The 22,100-nt window shown below is 41.7% G+C and overlaps 1 protein-coding gene across 1 annotated transcript in view; it reads right to left on the bottom strand.

The window, feature by feature from the left end:
- LOC107592342 (acid-sensing ion channel 2) overlaps positions 1–22,100 on the bottom strand; it is a gene marked incomplete at its 5' end in the record, with an annotated part of 51,198 nt that overhangs the window by 5,073 nt on the left and 24,025 nt on the right. The window contains 5 exons of the mRNA XM_016281847.1: positions 219–298; positions 390–481; positions 2,612–2,765; positions 15,290–15,346; positions 16,576–16,726. Of these exons, the coding sequence (XP_016137333.1) occupies positions 219–298; positions 390–481; positions 2,612–2,765; positions 15,290–15,346; positions 16,576–16,726 (534 nt within the window). The remainder of the gene's footprint in view (positions 1–218; positions 299–389; positions 482–2,611; positions 2,766–15,289; positions 15,347–16,575; positions 16,727–22,100) is intronic.

Here is a 22,100-nt window from a genome sequence, read left to right as displayed (position 1 = left end):
GTGAGAAGAAAAAATATATATATATATATATATATATATATATATATATATATATATATATATATATAAAATGTGTTGTTTAATGTAATAGTGTAATGTCCTTTAATGTAATAGAGAATTACGTTAAATAACTGCAAAGATAATTGATTAATTTTATGTATATTTTCTCCATTTACTTCGCAGTTCATTTTGGACCCTGTGTTTAGATGCTGACATACCTCATATGCATAATCAAATAGCTCCAGTATGGTCAGGATACTTGCACCGATAAACAAGCCCATCTGACCACCAATATCACCTGCAACATAAATATATTTATGATTTAGAGGAACAGCGAAAGAGAGAAAAGATGAAAGACACAGTATTCATAATACAGTGTGCTGTGATACCTAGTAGACCCGCCACCTCGTATGCTTTCTTCTGCTCTATGGTCTCATAATTCAGAGCCTCAAAAAACACATCCAGAACTAGGATATTGTCCCTGCATCAACAGAACACAAAGAGTGATGTTTTGAAGTTACATTTTCATTCATGGCAAAACCAGAAAACAAGTTTCCTGCAAGAAGTAATTCGTTTGTTCACACCAGAAACAATTATGTTGGCTGACACAGCCAAGTAGACGATTTTTGATGTTAAATATTAAGCTAATTGGAGAAGGATTTTAAACCAATGAGATTTCACTGTAGGTGGAGCTACCGTGTGTGATACAACAGAAATAACAGCCAAATGACCAACAGAATGTCATGGTACTGATAACATATCAGTACCACTAGTTATTCTAGTGTTTTGAATAGAATACTTCTGCACTAGTTGACATCTACCCTAACATAAAAGAGTTACAGTTTTACAGTAGGATCAAATCTTTTGCTTTTTGACACAAGCAGACACACACAAACACCTTTCTGACAGCAGACTCAAGACTGGGCCAAAGGCAAATTAACTGTTATTAGATGTTAGTTGGTAAACTGCAAGAGGGCTAACCTCCAAACCCTGACAAAAATTACACTAGCATTATCGCAACCATTCATTACGCCTCTATTATGCTTCAGAGATGATTGATCTTGGCATGACCAATAATTTGCATGCATGTGTAGAGGAGTTAAAGTAAACAAGTTTTTTTCTCTATTATCATAAAATTAAGCAGTCTAGAGAAGCTTATCTCTCTAGTGGGACACCAGAGTGATGATATGCTGTCTGCTTTATGCTGATTTAATTGACTCGGCGCTTGAGCAAAATCTCGGTGTGTGTGTGTGTGTGTGTGTGTGTGAGAGAGAGAGAGAGAGAGAGTCAGTATTCCCAATAGCTCCACGTCTCAGACACATCAATCACAAGCTTATAGCTATGACGATGAACTAATGAATGGAGAGGATGTGATATCTGTCACTATATTGAAGAACAACTCCCTGAATCTTCCTGACACAAAGCAAAAGTGTTCTCAACTTGTCAGCTAAATGTCTAGAGGAGAAATAATTATGTCTGAAGAGCCACATCAAATGTCCTGGTGTACTAATGTTCCTTTTATTGTAGAGAAGCATGTCCATTTCAAACGCACCTCAAGTAGGACAATAACACACAGGGGCAGTTTCTTTGACACAACCAAAGCTTTCTCCCACATTCCAGTGTCCATTTCGTCATGTACAGTGTTACAACCAGGGTTGTGCTTGATTCGTAGTGGAACTGCTATGTCAATTCCATTATAATTAATTTCCTGAATTTGTACTTGAGCAATTATATATGCTAATTTTAAATTAGAATTTAGTATGTAAATTAAAATAGAACACAATTCAAAAGCAATCCAATTGTTTAGGTGTAGTTTATAATTTTAATTATACTTTTCATTATGAATGATCAATAAACAGTCACAATTGCACTTTCCAGAAGCATTACATTGTTTTTTTAAGCACACACACACACACAGTTCAGAAGCTGTTTTTTTTAAAATAAGAAATTAATACTTTTATTCAGCAAGTATTAATTTAATTGATCAAAAGTGGCAGTAAAAAATCATATACCCCCCCCCCCCCCACACACACACACACACCTCAAAATAATACTGATTTCATTGTATTTTTCATCAAACCTTTGCAGCCTTTGTGAGATTTAAAGACTTCTCAAAACAATAAACATTCAAATGTTTGACTATTTTTGAATTATTGGTCTTACTAAATTGTTTTGTTTTGTGACCTTGAGCTGCAATTCATTAAATTCCTCTTCCCATCATTTCAATTTAACCTGTGGTTCATGTCCAATTTAATTAAATCTTGTGAATAAAATGAAGTCAGTTCTTAATTTCAGAATTTTTCTCAAGCCTAACAACACCACAGCTCATCCCTGCTAGAAAAGCACAGGCTTGTGATCAATAACAAGCTCCATATCTCTGTGATCTTGATATAAGGTGGAACATTAACTGGTAATTTTACAAATTGGTGGCAGTAGTGAGGTAAAGTTAAAACATGTGAAAGGTATTACAAGGACAACAATTAAAAAGTCTGGAAAGTTGCAACATACCTTAAAAAATACTTCAGAGACCCTTTGAATGCTGAATTCAAAGCTGTTTTGATGTATTTGAGGGGAAAGTGACTTTTAACATGGATGTGAGATGTGTACTCACGTGATGTACTTCTCTGATCGATTGAACTTCTTCTCCAGGTAGCGTGCAGAGGTTTTACTGGGGATCTTGACCATGGAAAGCTCTTTGTTGTATCGAGTCATGTTACAGGGGCTCCTGCAGATGCAGTTTGTGCCTTCAACAGCTGACAGAGCAGCTACGGAAAGCATGAAAGGGTATAGAAGAGGGGAAAAAGAAAAGAGAAAAAGGAAATGAGGAGAGACGGGAAAGGGTACAGTGAAAAAAGGGAGAATATATGTCAATTCTTTCTGCAGGCAGCATTCCTGGGTTCTATGTATGATGTTACTTGTAGAACAACTGACAATGTAAAGAACATGAGGTCGTCTTATCCTTTTCTGCACACAGAGGGTCTTTTCAATGTCTTCACATACACACACATACAAACACACTGATTGAAGTATAATTCAATTTTTGGCCTTGTCAGAACACTTTCAAATCGCTACTGTCAACTCTTGACGGCTTAGAAAATATTACGTGTGGCACTTTTGATTACCTTTAGAAAGATACTGCAAGCATTCTGATGAAAGCCACCACTACGAATCTGATAAGCAAGGATCATATTGTCAAAGTGTTTTCTAACATTCTAGAGAAACTTATTGAAAAACAGAAGACTGATTGATTGACAGGTGAAACATTTACTGTAAAAGTATTTATCTTCAATAAACATGCTGACATTTAGCTTTCAGTGAATGATAAAGAGACTCTAAGACTCAATGTTTCAGTGAAGTGAGTCTGTGCCTCGCTAGTCAAAGCATCCTAAGCAATGTGTACAGGATTGCAATTGGAATGCCAATCATAGTTTGGAACCAAACCTAAAGTATCCTTATGGAATCAAATGAATATATATACAGTTTGTACTGTGACGAGCGTCCCGAAGCTGCATCAGCGTCGCCCTGGAAACAAGCGAGGAACACCTGGCCGTCCTCATCACAGGCTGATCGGTCATAGCTGCAGCTCATCAGGCGGGGGCCACATAAGCCACGCAAGCCCTGCCATCTAGGAGAATCCTCCATGAGACTAAGCACTAACTCGCCCTCTCATTTCTCCCACAGACAGCAGCGTGTGACCGACCAGCCCCACAGGAGCACTGCAAAGACCCTCTGCACTGGGAAGACGGAAGAGAGCACTCACGGCACCGGAGCACCTACCTGGACCTTTCTCCCTATCACCCACCACACCAATAAATCCACCCTCCGGGGTATTGATTGAGATTACTTGTCGTGTATTCTTCACCCCGTTACACTGGTGGAGAATGCGGGCAAATCAGTGAATAATCACCGACAAGCGATCTTCTTCACCTCACCTTTTTTCCTTGTTTTTGTCTCCGGGTTCTGTCACAGGCGAGCGCTCCTCCCCCACCATGGACGAAATCCTCCAGCGGCTCACCGAGGTTAACATCCGCCAGCAACAAATCGTTGAGCACTTCGCCACCTGTCAAGGAGAGACGGAGCAGGAGCTCGCGGCCCTGCGTGCCGCCGCCGCTCAACGCGTTCCGCTGCCGGTCCCCCGAGTACAAGCTGCGAAGCTGCTACCCAAGCTGACCCCTCATGATGACGTAGAAGCCTTCTTAAAAATGTTCGAAGCGACAGCCAGCACGGAAGGATGGCATAGGGATGACTGGGCGTGGGTGCTGGCTCCCCTGCTGACGGGCGAAGCTCAGCGTGCATACTTCGCTCTTCCCGCTGCCTCCGCTGCTCAATATAAGGAGGTCAAGAAGGAAATCCTAGCCCACCTGGGGTTATCCCCTATCTGTGCCGCCCAGCACTTCCATGAGTGGGAATATAAGCCCCGACTGCCGGCCCGTGCCCAGGCCACCGAACTCACGCGACTCGCACAGCACTGGCTGCTGGAGGGGGCTCCATCGGCTGGACAGGTGGCGGAGTGCGTGGTGATTGACCGTCTCCTCCGAGCCCTTCCCCGATCTCACCGACAGGCAGTTGGGATGAGGAACCCAACCACCACCTCTGAGCTGGTGGAGGCTGTCGAGCTGGCGGATGCAGCCCAACACCGGGATGCTGGGGAGCGAGCGCCGCAGTTTCCCCAGAGGGTGGTCCAGGAGCGGCGCGTGCCGGAGGGCACCCCGCGACCAGTAAGCAGGCCGGTGGCTCCCTCTCCACGGGATGAGCCCATGCCAACGGAAGTCCCTGCACGTCCGCCGCCGCCGCTCAACGCGTTCCGCTGCCGGTCCCCCGAGTACAAGCTGCGAAGCTGCTACCCAAGCTGACCCCTCATGATGACGTAGAAGCCTTCTTAAAAATGTTCGAAGCGACAGCCAGCACGGAAGGATGGCATAGGGATGACTGGGCGTGGGTGCTGGCTCCCCTGCTGACGGGCGAAGCTCAGCGTGCATACTTCGCTCTTCCCGCTGCCTCCGCTGCTCAATATAAGGAGGTCAAGAAGGAAATCCTAGCCCACCTGGGGTTATCCCCTATCTGTGCCGCCCAGCACTTCCATGAGTGGGAATATAAGCCCCGACTGCCGGCCCGTGCCCAGGCCACCGAACTCACGCGACTCGCACAGCACTGGCTGCTGGAGGGGGCTCCATCGGCTGGACAGGTGGCGGAGTGCGTGGTGATTGACCGTCTCCTCCGAGCCCTTCCCCGATCTCACCGACAGGCAGTTGGGATGAGGAACCCAACCACCACCTCTGAGCTGGTGGAGGCTGTCGAGCTGGCGGATGCAGCCCAACACCGGGATGCTGGGGAGCGAGCGCCGCAGTTTCCCCAGAGGGTGGTCCAGGAGCGGCGCGTGCCGGAGGGCACCCCGCGACCAGTAAGCAGGCCGGTGGCTCCCTCTCCACGGGATGAGCCCATGCCAACGGAAGTCCCTGCACGTCCCGCACGGACCTGGCTGGCCGGCTGCATTGTGCACCCCGACCTGCCGGTTGCAGCTCCAGAGGTGGAAGTGAAAGTGAATGGAAAGCCGTTCCGGGCCATCCTGGACTCGGGCAGTGCGGTCACTCTGGTCCAGTCGCATATTCTCGCTCCCCGAACGGAGTATATAGCCTTCCTCCCCATAACCTGTGTCCACGGGGATACACGACAAGTTCCCGCTCGCAGGGTGACCATTTCGGCCGCTCCCGGCGCCTGGCCGGTGGAAGTCAGGGTCATGAAGGATCTTCCCGTCCCCGTGCTGATCGGGAGAGACTGGCCAGGGTTTGACCGCCTGCTGGCCATGGCTATGCAGCCTGCCAGCCCAGGAGGGGGCCGCCGAAGAAGGAGGCCCACGACAGGACCTCGTCAGCGGCCCATGCTTCTGGCCTCGGATAGCGGGAGGAAAGGTGAGTCCCCCTCCCAAAATCCTAACGTCTTCTATGATGTGTTCCAACAGGTGACGGGAGGGGGCTCATTTGGGAAGGAACAACGGGAGGACGACAGGCTGAAGCATGGCTGGACCCAGGTCCAGGTCATTGAAGGCAAGGAAGTTCAGCCTGGACCCCACCCTCTCCCACATTTCGTCGTGCAAAATGGCCTGCTCTACTGTGTCACGCAGCGACGGGGGGAGGAAAAATTATTTCTGGTGGTGCCACGCACAAAGACGGAGACCGTGTTGGAGCTGGCCCACTCGCATCCCACAGACAGCAGCGTGTGACCGACCAGCCCCACAGGAGCACTGCACGGACCCTCTGCACTGGGAAGACGGAAGAGAGCACTCACGGCACCGGACCTACCTGGACCTTTCTCCCTATCACCCACCTCACCAATAAATCCACCCTCCGGGGTATTGATTGAGATTACTTGTCGTGTGATTCTTCACCCCGTTACTATATATGTATATATACATACAGGTGCATCTCAATAAACTAGAATGCCATGGAAAAGTTCATTTATTTCAGTAATTCAGATCAAATTGTGAAACTCGGAATTCACTGTTTGAGTGACTGGGCTTGAGTGATTTTACGCCAGCACACATCCCGCATGCCTCACTTGATCTGCCAGTGTGTTTTACACGAGAGAATCAGCGCCCCTTGTTCCATCGAGCGGTGCAATCCTTCTAGGCGATCGGAATGGAATGCTGTCACTGACAGCTTTGCATTTGTATGTGCGTAGCGGAGGCTGCACTCACTGAGACAGGCTGCTTTCACTATGAAAGCATGAGTCCACCCCTGCTCTCACGAATCTCCCCTCCCAGTTACCTCGGAGAAAGAAACAGCGAACACGCGGGTTTGAGCGACCAGGCCTGAGTGATTTTCACGCCGGCACAGCTCCCGTGTGCGCCACTCTCCACGCAGCTCTTTGATCTGCCATTGTTTTTGACACGTGAGGATCAGCGCCTCTCGCTTTGTCGAGCGACTCAATCCTTCTGGGCGAATCTGAGTACAATGCTGTTACCAATGATTCATATCGCTGACAGCTTAGAGTTAGAGTGCGCCGCTCGCCTGGGCCACGCCCATGCTGAGGCTATGCTGACTGAGACAGACCGCTCTCACTACAAGAGCGTGTGTCCCGCTCTGCTGCGCTTGCGGTTCGCTCCTCCCCTCGTCCACTACGAGCGGATTTTAGAAAATGTGCAGCACCTTTAATCTGCCGGTGTGTTTACACAAAGATCATCAGTATCCCTCTTCTAAAGAGTGGTTTTGATCTTTTTAAGCTGATTGAAGGTGAATGCTGTCACTAATGTTTTCTGTGAGCACATGGCTTGTGTTGTGTTTGTTTGGTGCCATGTGCTCTATCCTGTCTATTGTTATGTCTGCATGTAGTGCAGTTCCTAGCCTGCCTGTCTGTTTTTCCCCCTCGGGGTTGTTTTAGTTTCATTTTATTATTAAAAGAAAGAACCATTCATCCTGCACTTGAGTCCTTGCTTCATCTCTCCACACGCACCGTGACATAACGGAACAGCCAACATGAGGACTCAGCGGAGAAATGGCTCACTCCATCTACCGGTCTCCACTCTCTCCAGCCCCCTCTACCAGCGCGCCCAAGCTCAAGCCCCATGCCCTGCTGGCTCCACCCAAGCTCAAGCTTCATGCCCTGCCGGCTCCCTCCTTGAGGCAGGCTCCGCTCTTGCTGCCTGCCAAGCTGCCGGCCCCGCCCTGCCCTGGCCTCCTGCCCTGCTGGTCCTGCCCTGGCACCCTGGTTTACCTCTATCTCCAGGCCCTCTTCCCCTACACGGGCCTGGCCCACCATCCCTCCCCCTGATCCACCTCCGTTCCGCCTCCCTCCAGGATTTCTTTTGGTGGAGCGTCTGGAATCCACTCCTTAATGCACTTGAGTCCTCGCTTCATCTCTCCACACGCACCGTGACAGACATGTCTGAGCCGCGCCCACGCGGGCTGACTGCTCTTGCTACGAGAAGCATTGAGTCTAGCGCCCCCAAACGGCCTATGTTATGCCTCCAAGCACCCCATTTAGTTCTGGGTGCTGACGGCAATGTGTTTGTTGTGAACTCCATTGTGAATACTTGGCCTGTTCAAAAAGTGCCCACACAACCGGTTACTGTTATAGTGAGGGGGAAAAAAAAACAATTCTCGAAAGAAGAGCAAGTTTCCTTTTCCACTTAACTCGAGTGTCGAGTCCCCACAAGGCGACCCGCCTCCCGAACCAATCCAACCCCTTGTCACGCGGGCCGAGGCCTGGCAGGCCATCGCCAGAGTGTCAGGCTGCTAGCAGCAACTCCATGGCCCATCCCCCTGAGAAGAGCAAGTTTCCTTTTCCACTTAACTCGAGTGTCGAGTCCCCACAAGGCGACCCGCCTCCCGAACCAATCCAACCCCTTGTCACGCGGGCCGAGGCCTGGCAGGCCATCGCCAGAGTGTCAGGCTGCTAGCAGCAGCTCCATGGCCCATCCCCCTGAGACGAGACCTCCTTTCTCAAGCGAACAGAACGATATGGCACCCCCAGCCCGAGCTGTGGGCTCTGCACCTCTGGCCTCTCGATGGGAGCCTGCGGACCTCACCGAGAGCGTATTAAATGCAATCTCCCAGGCTAGAGCACCATCTACGAGATGCCTCTATGCCCTTAAATGGTCGGTCTTCTCCAGCTGGTGCACGACTGGCGAAGGTCCAGCTTCCTGTGACATATCTTGGATATTGTCCTTCTTGCAAGAGCTGTTGGACAAGGGCCATTCCCCTTCCACACTCAAGGTCTATGCATCAGCCATAGCAGCCTATCACGCTCCTATAGCCGGCCAATCAGTGGGCAGGAACAACCTGATTATTCGCTTTAGAAGGGGTCTAGGAGGCTCAACCCGCCTCGCCCCTCCACAGTCCCTACATGGGATCTGTCCACGGTGCTGAGGGCTCTAAAGAGCCCTCCCTTTGAGCTGCTACAATGAATTGACCTTCGTTCCCTGACGCTAAAAACCATTCTGCTACTGGCATTAACATCGGTAAAGCAGATGGGAGATCTGCAGGCGCTTTCTGTGAGCCCCTCCTGCCTTGAATTCGGGCCCAACAACTCTAAGGTCATCCTGAAACCAAGGGACGGATACGTACCTCTGCCCTGTCATGGCATTGAGGTTTTATATTGAGCGTTCCGCCCTGATTAGGCAGTTGGAACAACTCTTTACATGCTTCAATGGTCGCACCAAAGGGCTGTGTCACTAAGCAGAGACTCTCCAGGTGGATAGTTGACGCTATTGCGCTAGCGTACTCCTCTTTGGGCCTACACTGCCCCATGGGAGTAAGAGCCCTTTTAACTAGAGGTATGGTCTTGTCTTGGGCATGGTCTAGCGGTGTGTCCATTCCAGAAATCTGTGCGGCAGCCGGCTGGGCCTTGCCATCCACATTTGCCAGGCTCTATAATCTGGATGTCCTGGCCTTACAGGCCTGGGTCCATTCTGCATAATGGGCTCATTCTTGCCTTAGGGCAAACCAGTGCTTAGGCTTTGCCTCCTTTCTTGCGCTTTTGGCCCTCACTGAGTGCTGAGGCTGTAAGGGTTTTCTTGGAACAATTACTCATGGCTGGCCTGACCGCTGCGAGTTTACCCCTATTGCCTCATGCGGGGCATTCCCTGCAAATTACTTGGTCCCTCTGGGCCTCTTGTGGTGCTTAAGGCAAGTTCAAGTATGAGTCATTCCTCTAGCATAACACGGTGGGATTGTACTGGGTCCCCATAGCATCTTAGCAACGCAGTATGAGTGAAGTATCGATAGGGAACGTACTTGGTTACTAACGTAACCTCGGTTCCCTGAGATACAGAAATGAGTACTGCATAACTAGCCGTGCTATGCAGCTGCACAACTCAGTCGTCACTTCAGTCGAAGTAACCTGAGGATCCTATAGCAACAGGCCCGCTTATATAGCCAGATGGCCCCGCCCATTCTGGCTGGCTCTGGCAGGCTTCATCGTCATAGGCTCATGCAGCTCCGCTGCCGAGCCATTGGTTCGATTTTTAATTCACTGCATGAACCAATGGGCGTGCAGTTACACTGCGTTATTAAAAAAGGCTTCAGTCATCGGAGAAAAGGAGTTTTCCCCCATAGCGTCTTAGCGACGCAGTATTCGTTCTTGTATCTCAGGGAACTGAGGTTACGTTAGTAACCGAGTACATTTTATAACTGACTCCTTACTGTTTCTTATTTCCCTTTTTGTACATGTAAAGTAACAAAAGAGAATAATTTGCTATTCTCTTGTCTGTTGCCAAGGGCTGAAATCTTTTGCTCTTGGCTGTGCCTTCCTCAGATTTCTAATCAGCTCATAACATGCATGACCTGGAGATGGAATCTGACTTTTCAAAGAAACATTTTTAAATTCATCCATCCCTGACCTTTTCTATCTCTACCTCTGCTTCTTCTCCTCACTTCCATCCCCCTCTCTCACCCCTGCCGTTGGAGATGATGCTAAAGTCACATAATTTAATTGGAGAATAAGTCAGATTTAACCTCCTCTACACACACAGACACACAGACACACACACACACACACACACACGCACACACAAGACTATTAAATCTGCTATAATCTTGTGCTAAATCCATCATTCTGTATGAACTTAAAAGCACCGTTCACATCTGATAACTATCCAAGTATCTCATTTTCTCCAAGAATTGCCAATGACAGATCCTGTGCTCGAAACCACAAAGGTATTCCACAATGAATTGCACTTGACTAGACCTTCAATTTCCAATGTGGCTAGCAATTTCAACCACAAACTTTATTATATTTGGCCTTTTTATTAATATAGAATAATAGTATAGAAGGGTAAGATGCCCCTTGGAGCAAGCTGACCATCCCACCTTATTTTTCTTTTTCTTTTGACCATACAGTTGATGGCACAATCTCATTTCAAAACACTTTTGATGAATAGCTATGCTATTTTTCATTTTGTCATTTCATCTGAATATCACCATTTGTGAGAGTTAGTGTGGTTAACTGATTAAATTTTGTGTCTCTGGAAAATAGTGATCTATGACATTGTATTATGTTGAATATTAAAGTTTTTTGTGTCTATCTGTTAATGAGGGATTTGTGGGCAAAAATGTTTTTAGATTTGTGGAGTAAAATTATAGTTTTCATTTTTAATTGAAAACATAAAATTAGACCCTGGGTGGCATGTTGTTACTAGTGTTATTGTTTTTTAATGTAATAGATATTTTAATGGGGTTATTATTCAGTATTTCCATGAATTAGATGCACATTCTAGACATCTTTGCTTTTTAAAACATATAGGCTAATTAAGTGAAATCGTTTTCATTCATGGAGTTTATAGTATAAAGTGAAAAAGTGAAGTGACGTGGCGTGGCGTGGCCAAGTATGGTTTTTAAATTCATCCATCCCTGACCTTTTCTATCTCTACCTCTGCTTCTTCTCCTCACTTCCATCCCCCTCTCTCACCCCTGCCGTTGGAGATGATGCTAAAGTCACATAATTTAATTGGAGAATAAGTCAGATTTAACCTCCTCTACACACACAGACACACAGACACACACACACACACACACACACACACACGCACACACAAGACTATTAAATCTGCTATAATCTTGTGCTAAATCCATCATTCTGTATGAACTTAAAAGCACCGTTCACATCTGATAACTATCCAAGTATCTCATTTTCTCCAAGAATTGCCAATGACAGATCCTGTGCTCGAAACCACAAAGGTATTCCACAATGAATTGCACTTGACTAGACCTTCAATTTCCAATGTGGCTAGCAATTTCAACCACAAACTTTATTATATTTGGCCTTTTTATTAATATAGAATAATAGTATAGAAGGGTAAGATGCCCCTTGGAGCAAGCTGACCATCCCACCTTATTTTTCTTTTTCTTTTGACCATACAGTTGATGGCACAATCTCATTTCAAAACACTTTTGATGAATAGCTATGCTATTTTTCATTTTGTCATTTCATCTGAATATCACCATTTGTGAGAGTTAGTGTGGTTAACTGATTAAATTTTGTGTCTCTGGAAAATAGTGATCTATGACATTGTATTATGTTGAATATTAAAGTTTTTTGTGTCTATCTGTTAATGAGGGATTTGTGGGCAAAAATGTTTTTAGATTTGTGGAGTAAAATTATAGTTTTCATTTTTAATTGAAAACATAAAATTAGACCCTGGGTGGCATGTTGTTACTAGTGTTATTGTTTTTTAATGTAATAGATATTTTAATGGGGTTATTATTCAGTATTTCCATGAATTAGATGCACATTCTAGACATCTTTGCTTTTTAAAACATATAGGCTAATTAAGTGAAATCGTTTTCATTCATGGAGTTTATAGTATAAAGTGAAAAAGTGAAGTGACGTGGCGTGGCGTGGCCAAGTATGGTGACCCATACTCGGAATTTGTGCTCTGCATTTAATCCATCCAAGTTATTCACTCCCCCACCGAGAATTCCTGCCGGACTTGAGACTTGAATCCACAACCTTCGGGTTATAAGTCCGACTCTCTAACCATTAGGCCACAACGGCCCCATAACTTCAATTAGAAGAATATATAATATAATATATAATAATAAGAATTTACTGGGATTCTGCTTTGTTTGTCATTAGTTACTCAATTATTCAACTAAATTTTCAAAATACAATTTTAAATAGAATAGCTGATTTAGTATTTTACAATGGGCATTTATTATTTGTGCTAACCAGGTTTTGACCCTGGCTTTCGATACAATTTTTAGTATTTGCATTATTTGCAGTATTTGATTGGAGTACCAAAAAAAAAAAAAAATGTAATTGGACTAAAATAACTGAATTAACAATACAAAATATCAATGTTTATTTCTTAGGAGTACTACTGTTTTTGTGTAATATCACATTCTATTTCCTCATTGAATACTGTTTTGGTAGGCACTAGGCAGTACACAGTACATTATTATTCCATTCGGAACATCTCTTGATTAATATTCTGCTTGTTCTTTGTTCTGTCTCTGAGTGTTTTCTATCATGGCCAATCTCACTCATTCTGTTTTTTTTCTTTTCTTTTCTTTTATTATTATTAGTTTTTTTTTTTTTTACTCTAGCAATTTCCCTTTCATACCTCCCCCCATTCATTTTTAATTGTGTTCATCTGCATATTATTCTGGTGAAAATACATATTTCTTCTCTCCTCAGGATGCTGTGAACAGAAATTTGAAGTTGGTAATAATTTCCTCTCCACTTTGTCAAAGATAAGAACCAGCTGTCAAGGATTTTGAAGCCAGCAGCGAAAGTTTTGGACAAGCTGTTCAGCCTATTGTGCTGTGCCGTTGTGCCTTTACTTGTCAACTGGGGTCAGAGAATGAAACTTTTCCAGTGGTTTGGAAGTCTGTCCCTCTTCATACTCCTTTGGCTTTATCTTGCATGATTGTGCACAGAGAATTCTAATAAAAAGGTAAAAATGTTTGAAATTACACATATTAATAGCCTGAGGAAGTCTTTGGAAACGGATTGTGTGTACCTGAGATGATCGAAAATGTACAGTCCTAGCTGTGCTCTAATTTGAATTTCCTCATTAGCAAAAGATAATTAGTGAACATGGAGCCAACTTGCTTATTATGTGTGGGACAGACCGCTGGTATATACTGTCAGATGGTACGTAGAGAGGGAGATAATGAGAGCCAGACTGCATTCTGTTGGTAGGGATGGTGCACAAAACAGTTCAAGTCTTTGTTTTCCCTGAATATATTTCCAAAATAATGACTTAATTTGAGAGAGTTCACGAAGGAATTTAAAGTTCAATAAAGGAGTCTCAGTGTCAAGAGGAATCAAGATCTGCAAAGAAAAATGCAGTTATTTTGTAAGCAAACTGAGGCATACTTTCAAAGTTTTCTCCATTCAGAGTTTAAAAAGTCTAATTTGGTAAAGCTTGTGAAGATTATATATAATGCGTATATATAAAGCACACACACAAACAAACAGATTTGTTCAATTACATTTCTTTTACTTTTTGCTCCGCCGTTTACCCTTTTACTCTCTTTAAGGATGCTACAGAAGAACAAAACACTGTTACAGAGGAGGAAGATGTGGAGCAGAGAATAAAAGCGGGACAGTGGCTGCTGTTTTCATGAGTTTTGTCCATGTAATTGGATATTTTGGAGGGTCAGTGCAGTAACAGTCATGAAGGTCTGCTGAACAGAACTTGTGCATATGTATTTTGTGCCATGAGAGTTTGAAAATGTCTAATACATCCGGAGTCAAACCGTGAATGTGAGCAACAAAACAAAACCTGCCTTTGTATAGAGTTTTGTTGATTACAACAGAATCACTCTTGTTTTGTTGTGTCATGCCATGTCAAATATATACTTATTCAACAGTACTTATTCAAAAATAGAGTTTTGGATGCAGCCTATTTGGCAGAATCTGACATTGATAAGTACAGTGGTTCTCAATCCTGGCCTGAAGTACCCCAGCACTGATCATTTTGGATGTTTCCTTTATGCATCACATCTGATTGATATCACGAGTTTATTAGTAGTGGCTCAAACAGGGAAGTCAAGTTAAGTCACATTTATTTATATAGCGCTTAATAATACAGATTGCGTCAAAGCAGCTGCACAGTAATAAATGGGAAAATAACAGTGTTAATGTTGCAAAATTAATCAATTATGAAACAAATTTGATTCAGCTAAAAAGCAGCTCTACAGAAGCCAACAGTGTCATTATCCAGCTTCAGTTTTGCTCTCATCTGATAAAATTTTATAATATTATTAAATATGAATTGTCTTTTAAACCCACGGGGAAACATACAAAATGTGCAGTGCTGGATTTTTCCAGGACCAAGATTGAGATCCCCTGGACTACAGAGATGGATAATATTGAACTTACTTGCTAAACGGAGCCAGAACATGTGTGCTGTTACAAACAAAACCCGACTGGAGCATTTACAAACAAAATGGAATACAAACCGTGCAATGTATTAAAATAAATGTAGTGAAATGCTATTCTGAATTGTTCTGACCCAGTTTAACATGTGTATATGTATTAGTTAATAAACGGGTGTAGAGAGAGTGTGTGTACTGGTATTCCCTACATTATGGGGACCAAATATTCTCACAAGGATTGTGATCCCAGTAATTTTGTACCTTTTTGGTCCCCATGTGGAAAACAGCTTATAAATTATAAAGTTTTTTTGAAAATCTAAAAGTGCATAAGGTTTTCTGTGAGGGGTAGGTTTAGGGGTAGGGTAGGGTACAGTATAGTTTGCACAGTATACAAACCATTACATTATGGAATACCCCCATCAAACATGGAAACCAGTGTGTGTATGTGTGCGTGTGAAGAATACACTCACCCAGAGCAGGTTCAGCACAATCCTTATACTGTTCAGGAGTGCAGTATGGAGAATCACCTAGAAATGAGAGGAAAACAAAGAAACAGAAAAAAATTAGGTGTCAAAGAAAAGTTATTCTTTATTCAGCCTTCTTAAATTAATAATGAATCACTGGGAACATGTTCTGAGTAGGAGAAAAACAGATCCAACCTTCACCCAGCCAAACTCAGCAGCACGACAAGGAAATAAACAACTGGGAGTGTGTGTGTGTGCATATGGAATAGAGTTTTGTGCATGTCTACACTTGCTCTTGGCTAAAATGTATCAGACGTATCCTGAATGTACATCACAGGGCAGTCACAATCAGTTAATTAATCTATAATTACAGTATTAGAGCAGGGTGCCTGTGTGAATGAAGGACTAATCATCTATGAGATAATTGTCCTGTCTTGAGTGCCAATTGAAGTAGCAGGAGGTTGAGGTTGGCGCCTATGGGTTAGAATTAATATGAAATTATATTAAAAAAGAAGTCCCGTTTTATCAGATAGGTGAAAATGGAGACCATATAGTGTCATTAAAAGAGACCAGTTTAAAATGAAAATGACTGCAGCACTAACTTTAAAGATCAGCTATTATGGGAGAGCATACATCGGCATTAAGATTGGGACATAAAGGGCACTAAGTCACAATGAAAAGTTCATGAAATCATATTATGAAATCATTGAAATATATTGCGTATTTAAAAAGACCATTTAGCAACAGTTAAAGATGACTATTTATCAATGGGCCAAAATGACTTTTATTTATCAGTGAAATTAAATTAAAATGGAATGTTTCTGAAGAAATGAAGTTTCATTTTGCGGAGAGATCTTCCACACTTCTCAAATTATACAATATGTCAAGTTCAGTCACAGTTGATGCTTACAAGCCCTTGCTGTCAGTTTGTGGGCTTGTTCCAAACCACCTTTGGCCCACAGACAACTGAATTCATTTCTATACTCTGACCTTTTCTAAACAAGTTCAGTCAGGTTTTGCTCGGCTGCCAAATGCAAACCACAAATGCACAAGGAATCAAGTTATCGCTACACACAGCCCAATGCTGACTTGCTTTCCGCCAGAATATAAAACGTACGTACGATTATGTATATTGGTATTATAATTACTTTTTTTTGATACTTAGGCAATATTTTGTGTAAAATTACAATTTCTGAAACTGAACACTGAAATTGAAATGTACTGTGTAGAAGTAAGAGAGGATGAGTATGAAGTAAAAGGTTAGTTTCAAGCACTGCTAGGTTTGGACGTACCAGGCATGTAGACCATTCTGCAGTTGCAGTTTTCTACGATGTAGCGCGTCTCACACTCAATGCGACAGGCAGACACGCTGTACACCTGAAAGAGGCCTGAATCCAGGGCTCTGGACACACACTCGCCCCACGGAGGAGGAAGGTATGTCAGCTAAAGGAGAAGAAAACATTATAATGCATTAGACAGACTGATTAGCATATGTATAAAATTCACATGTAGCATTGGTAATAAAGTTTTTTTTTTTACTCAAGTTAAACAAGTACACAAGTACTTATACTTGGGGGGATAAAAAAGTACAGTACTTTTGACAACACCAGTGGTCAATGCAAATCTCCACCAATTAGTTTCATACTCTGACGGTATATCCACAGAGCATTCACAGTCAATTGCCTAAGCTCTAATGTCATATTTCACACACAAAAAACAATCTGCCCTGGAAGAAAACGGTACTGGGCTGATACAATGAGTGATTTTGAGCCAGAACTAATTTGTTATTAGTTACTATTGTTCTGAATTAAATGGATTAGCATTAGAGTTCTGAGTGAATAAACTAGATATTCACAAGCAAAACTGTATTTTCCAGTAATGATTGTTTTGACCGTTTCTGCTTTCTGAACAACTGTTCACAGAAATTGCTACATAATTAATTTTCATGTATTTCCTCTATTATTGCTGTATCTCTCAAAACTGTAAGCAAAAACAAAATAAACAGTCAAGTCAAAGTTTATTTAAAAAGCATCAACAAAAGTTGAAAATCAAGAATTAATTTTTTTAACACTTTACAATGAAGTTCTATTTGTTACAATTAGTTTGTTAGATATTATTAAGTAGCAATCAAAAACACTTCTAAAGCATTTTTAATTTCAGTAAATTTTATCATTTACCAATACAGTACATTATTAAAATTCAAACGTTTTATCTGTTAATATTAGTTAATTAGACCTGGGCTAACATGAGCTTACAATGAACAATTCTATTTTTATTAACTATCATTAACAAAGATTAATAAATAACTTATTTATTGGAATATATGGCTCATTAATGTTATTTAATGCATTAACTATTGTTAACTAATGGGACCTTATTGTACCAAATAAATTTTTTCACTTAAAACTATATAAGCTACAGAACTAAAGAGTAAAGACAGGATTTTTGGGAAGATTCAAAAATATCGTCTGTGGTCTGTTGCTTTTCATTTGACATCAAATCGATCAGGCAGTCTCTTCCTGTCTAAGTGGGAGGTTCTTAACAAGACTAACCCCCTAATACTAGACATGTCTGCTTGCTGAATAAATGAATAATAAATATTCTATCCTCTGGATATTTCTATAATGGCATCTGTAGCCAAAATTGGTGCAAAGCTTAATCTATGCAAGTCCAAAACCAGGAAAAGCCGGGAAAACATTAAAGTACAAAAAAACAAAAAAAAAAAACAATACTCAAATACTCCGTGCACACCACATCACAATCCTCAGAAAAAAAGTGAATTAGTTCAAATTTGGCACACAAAGCGCACAGCATCTCTGCCTTCTGTTCTGCACAAGAGTGACGAACAATTGTATGAATTTATTATAAAATAATAATTAAAAGTTTGCTTTACAGAGGTCTTTGTCTAAGGAATTTACATAGACACAACAAGCCTATTTTTTCAGATGCAGCAACAGGCGTCCTGCTGGCATGTGTCCACTGCTTACTGTGTTACAAACAACTTCTAGCACAATCACACTCTGCAATCCTCCATGAGCAAACACCCTGAACTGGTTCTCGTATCAGTAAACCTGGCAGTGGATGGATGGGGAAGGCGGCAGGGAGGGAAGGATTTGAATGTCAAGGGAGAGAGAAATATGGAGCAGGATTAAGGATTTAAGAGGGAATGACAAAAGAGATCCTAAACAACAAGAGGAAGAGACATGGCACATGAAAATGGCAGGTGAAGAGGAGGAGGAGTCCATCTGCCCCAAAACAATAGGTTGCCCACATCCACCCTTCTCCGAGCACAAATTACCTACGCTTCCATGCAGGTCAGCTTCATTTAGTCTCAACGGGAGACATCATGGGTAATGCGGTTTTAAGACCAAAAGAGCCAAATGTGAATAATGAGCTGACTTGGAGGGGATAAGAAGGGACATAATCTCTTTCCAACTGTGCCTGGAAACAACTGAGCATCAGGCACAGATTGAGGAACCGATTTCACGCGGCTGCTGATGGGGAAAATAGATATCTGACAGGCAAATGAAATTTGTCAGTGGAGATAAAATCAAAGCTATTTTGGCATGGAAAGACTTTAAAAGGCCTGTCGTCTTACCTCTGCTCTGGGAATAAAAAATACACCCAGCATCCAGATCTGACGCTGGGTATCACAGGGGAAACACTGACAAAAGCCTGCTGCAACAAACAATATCTTTAAAACAAACTCAATGTTAGGTTCTTTAGTAAACAGCCTTATAATAACCTCATTTGCATTTCTCCAGTGTTCCTTCAGAGGTATTGTAGCCTATATACTCGCTTTGAACTGTATGAAAAAGAAGCTTAAGTATTTCTGAAAGTGTATGAAATCATAATTTATGTGTATTACTAGCTGTGATTGCATCAGTAAATAAAAAAAATACATACATTTAAATATTTTGTGTCAAAAATACATGTCAAGCCCTTCCATTCTGAATTCAATTCTGTAATAGTGATATAACTAATAGCATTACTTTTTAATGAATTAATTATTGCATTTTCTTTTTCAAATTAACCACACTATTATATGTTAAATTGATAGCTCTAATTATTACACATCAGTTTTTACAATAAGTTCTCACTATTAACATTACAAATACGAACAAGGTTGTATGAGCTATAATTTTTAATTCAATCAGTCAATTGAGTTGTAGAAAATGCTAATGGACCATTTACATAAATGATTAATTAATGATTAAGACAGTGAGAATGTAAATCAGGGTTCTGCCCTTCAAACTGACCTTCCCTTCCAGCATCAGTGTGTGTGTGTGTGTGTGTGTGTGTGTGTGTGTGCGCGCAGCTCATAATTGCTCTATCTGTGATCACACTAATTTAACTCTGAGGGTAGATACTTTATATACTACCTTCTGTCACTAAGTAGCTCTACTGAACCCACAAGCTTACTGATCCAGTGTGTCCCAAATACATTTCTGAAAAAACTTACACTGCTGTTCAAAAGTTTGGGGTCAAGTATTTTTTTATTTTTTTTTTATGAAAAATAATAATTTTATTCAGCAAGGATGCATTAAATTTGTCAAAAGTGAAAGTAAATGCTTTTACATGTCCAAAACAATAAATAAATAAATATTCCATTATTTAAAAGAATCCTGAAAAAAGTCTCATAATAATAATAAAAATACAGTACAATTATTATTATCAAATAAATACAGCCTTGAACATAACTTAAAAAAAATATTTAGAAATCTCACCAACTTTTGGTATAAAATTCAGTGTTACTGGCAACTGGGACAGAGAGTTAAGCTCTCTTGTTCAAATGTATACTGTTTCACAAAGCTGTGCAGGCAGTAAAACTCATGTTCATGTAGTGGAGGAATACAAGTATTTAGGAACGATTATTGATAATAGGCTGAAGTTTGATCAAAACACAGATGCAATTATTAAAAGGTCAAATCAAAGATTGTTTGTGCTGAGGAAGCTAAATTCCTTTAATGTACAGAGAGTCATTCTCAGGACTTTTTACAATTCATTTGTTGAAAGTATATGGTCCTTTTCCTTTATTTGTTGGTTTTCCTTATTGTCTACAAAGAACAAAAATTGTTTGCAAGGTATTGTTAATGTGTGCTCAACTTTTAGGTGTTCCCTTGCGAAGTCTTACATTTTATTATGAACAGCAAGTGATGAGGATGGCACATAAAATTATAGGAGACTGCACACACCCTTTGAATGATTATTTTGAGTGGATGCCCCTTGGACGACGTTTAAGGTCAATTAGATGTTCCACAAACCGGTACAAATTTACTTTTGTGCCTGAAGCAATACGTTTATGTAATAAATCTAGTTGATTTAGATGATTTATTTAATTAATGACATTTTTATCCCCCCCCCCCACTTTTTATGTATTTGGTGTATTTTAAATATATGTATGTGTGTGTTAAGTGTTGTATATGTGAAGCACTATGAAAGTCTGAATTAATTGCCCCAAGGGGATTAATAAAGCTCTAAACTAAACTAAACTTCTTTCTGCTACATGTATGTTCACTGCAGTTTCCTCAAAATGAAGAAAATCCTTTTTTTTGTCAAAATAAAGAGAAACATGGATTTATGGGTTCTCAAACGTGTTTTATGGAGCAGCTAAAGTTTCTGCTAACTCAGTTTTTTTTATCTTAATAACAAAAGATAAAGATAAAGTTGTTCCTGATTTTGTGAAGATACATGAATATGAAGAATGTGTAGCGTCTGCGTAGGATCATGCATGAGCGTTGGACTGTTTATGGCTTAAGAGACCCCTTTTAGCCTTTTGACATTTGCATATACATTACAGTTCTGGTCAGAGACTTTACGTTCGTATAGGGGTTTTAAATTGCCAGATGGTTCTTCACCGTCAAGAAGATTCGAACCAGCCCCCACTATCATCCCCCAATCTGATTTCAAACACATTCCCAAAGAGCTGTAAATGGCCAAACTAACACACACTCACACAAACTAACACACACACACACACACACATAAAGACATTTCTTTATTTTAGACTATAATTAATCAGTTATAATTGTATCTGGTATATGCATGTGTTGTGTGTACGTTCCCCTATTAGATTAGCTGAGTTACCACTCGTTATTTGTGTTAGTTAAAGCCATAAAACACTGATATTCAGGTGTATGTATGTATCTTTGGTTTAATCTATTCCAAATGGTTGTTTCTTGGTATCAATGTTACCTGTCTTTCATTCCTCGGACAATGAGGTACAGTATGTGATTGTGAAATGCATCATATGACTCGTACGATATTTTGGGTTAAAACTACAGAAATTCCAGACCGGCCATAAAACATGCAAATGAGCCATAAACAAGAGACAAAGAAAGATTCTCCCGCTCAAAATCCATGTCTCTCATTGGCCAGTACACACAGAATAGGAACTCTCAAAAACGATTAGCCCAAAATAACTTGGCGCAGAAAACTTCTTCTTCGTTTGAGACAACACCTTTCAAGACTCTCAAGACCTTCCTTTTGAGTTTTATTTTCCGGCAGTTTTTACTTTCAAGTAACGTTAGTCGCTGTGGACTCCTTCTTCAGAAGAACCAGAAGTAAAAACTTCCAGCTGACTCCTCACGAACTCATCAAAAGACCTCCGTTATCTACCGCATCCGGACTCTTCTTCAGCAATCGAAAACCAATGCAAGTAACCGCTTAAAATTATTCAGAAGCGTGTTTAAATTTCAGTCCCTTTTAAGGTGATTTTTGGATTCTCTGATGATTTTCAAAGGTTGTGGTTAAGTGATGTGAAATACTGCCATTCTTTTCCTATTCTCTATCTTTTCCTTACTTTGTTTCATTCTGT

Source organism: Sinocyclocheilus grahami, unplaced genomic scaffold, assembly GCF_001515645.1.
Source record: "Sinocyclocheilus grahami isolate Dianchi unplaced genomic scaffold, SAMN03320097.WGS_v1.1 scaffold9.1, whole genome shotgun sequence".
NCBI classification, from domain to species: domain Eukaryota; kingdom Metazoa; phylum Chordata; class Actinopteri; order Cypriniformes; family Cyprinidae; genus Sinocyclocheilus; species Sinocyclocheilus grahami.
This window is presented reverse-complemented; position numbering and strand designations above follow the sequence as displayed.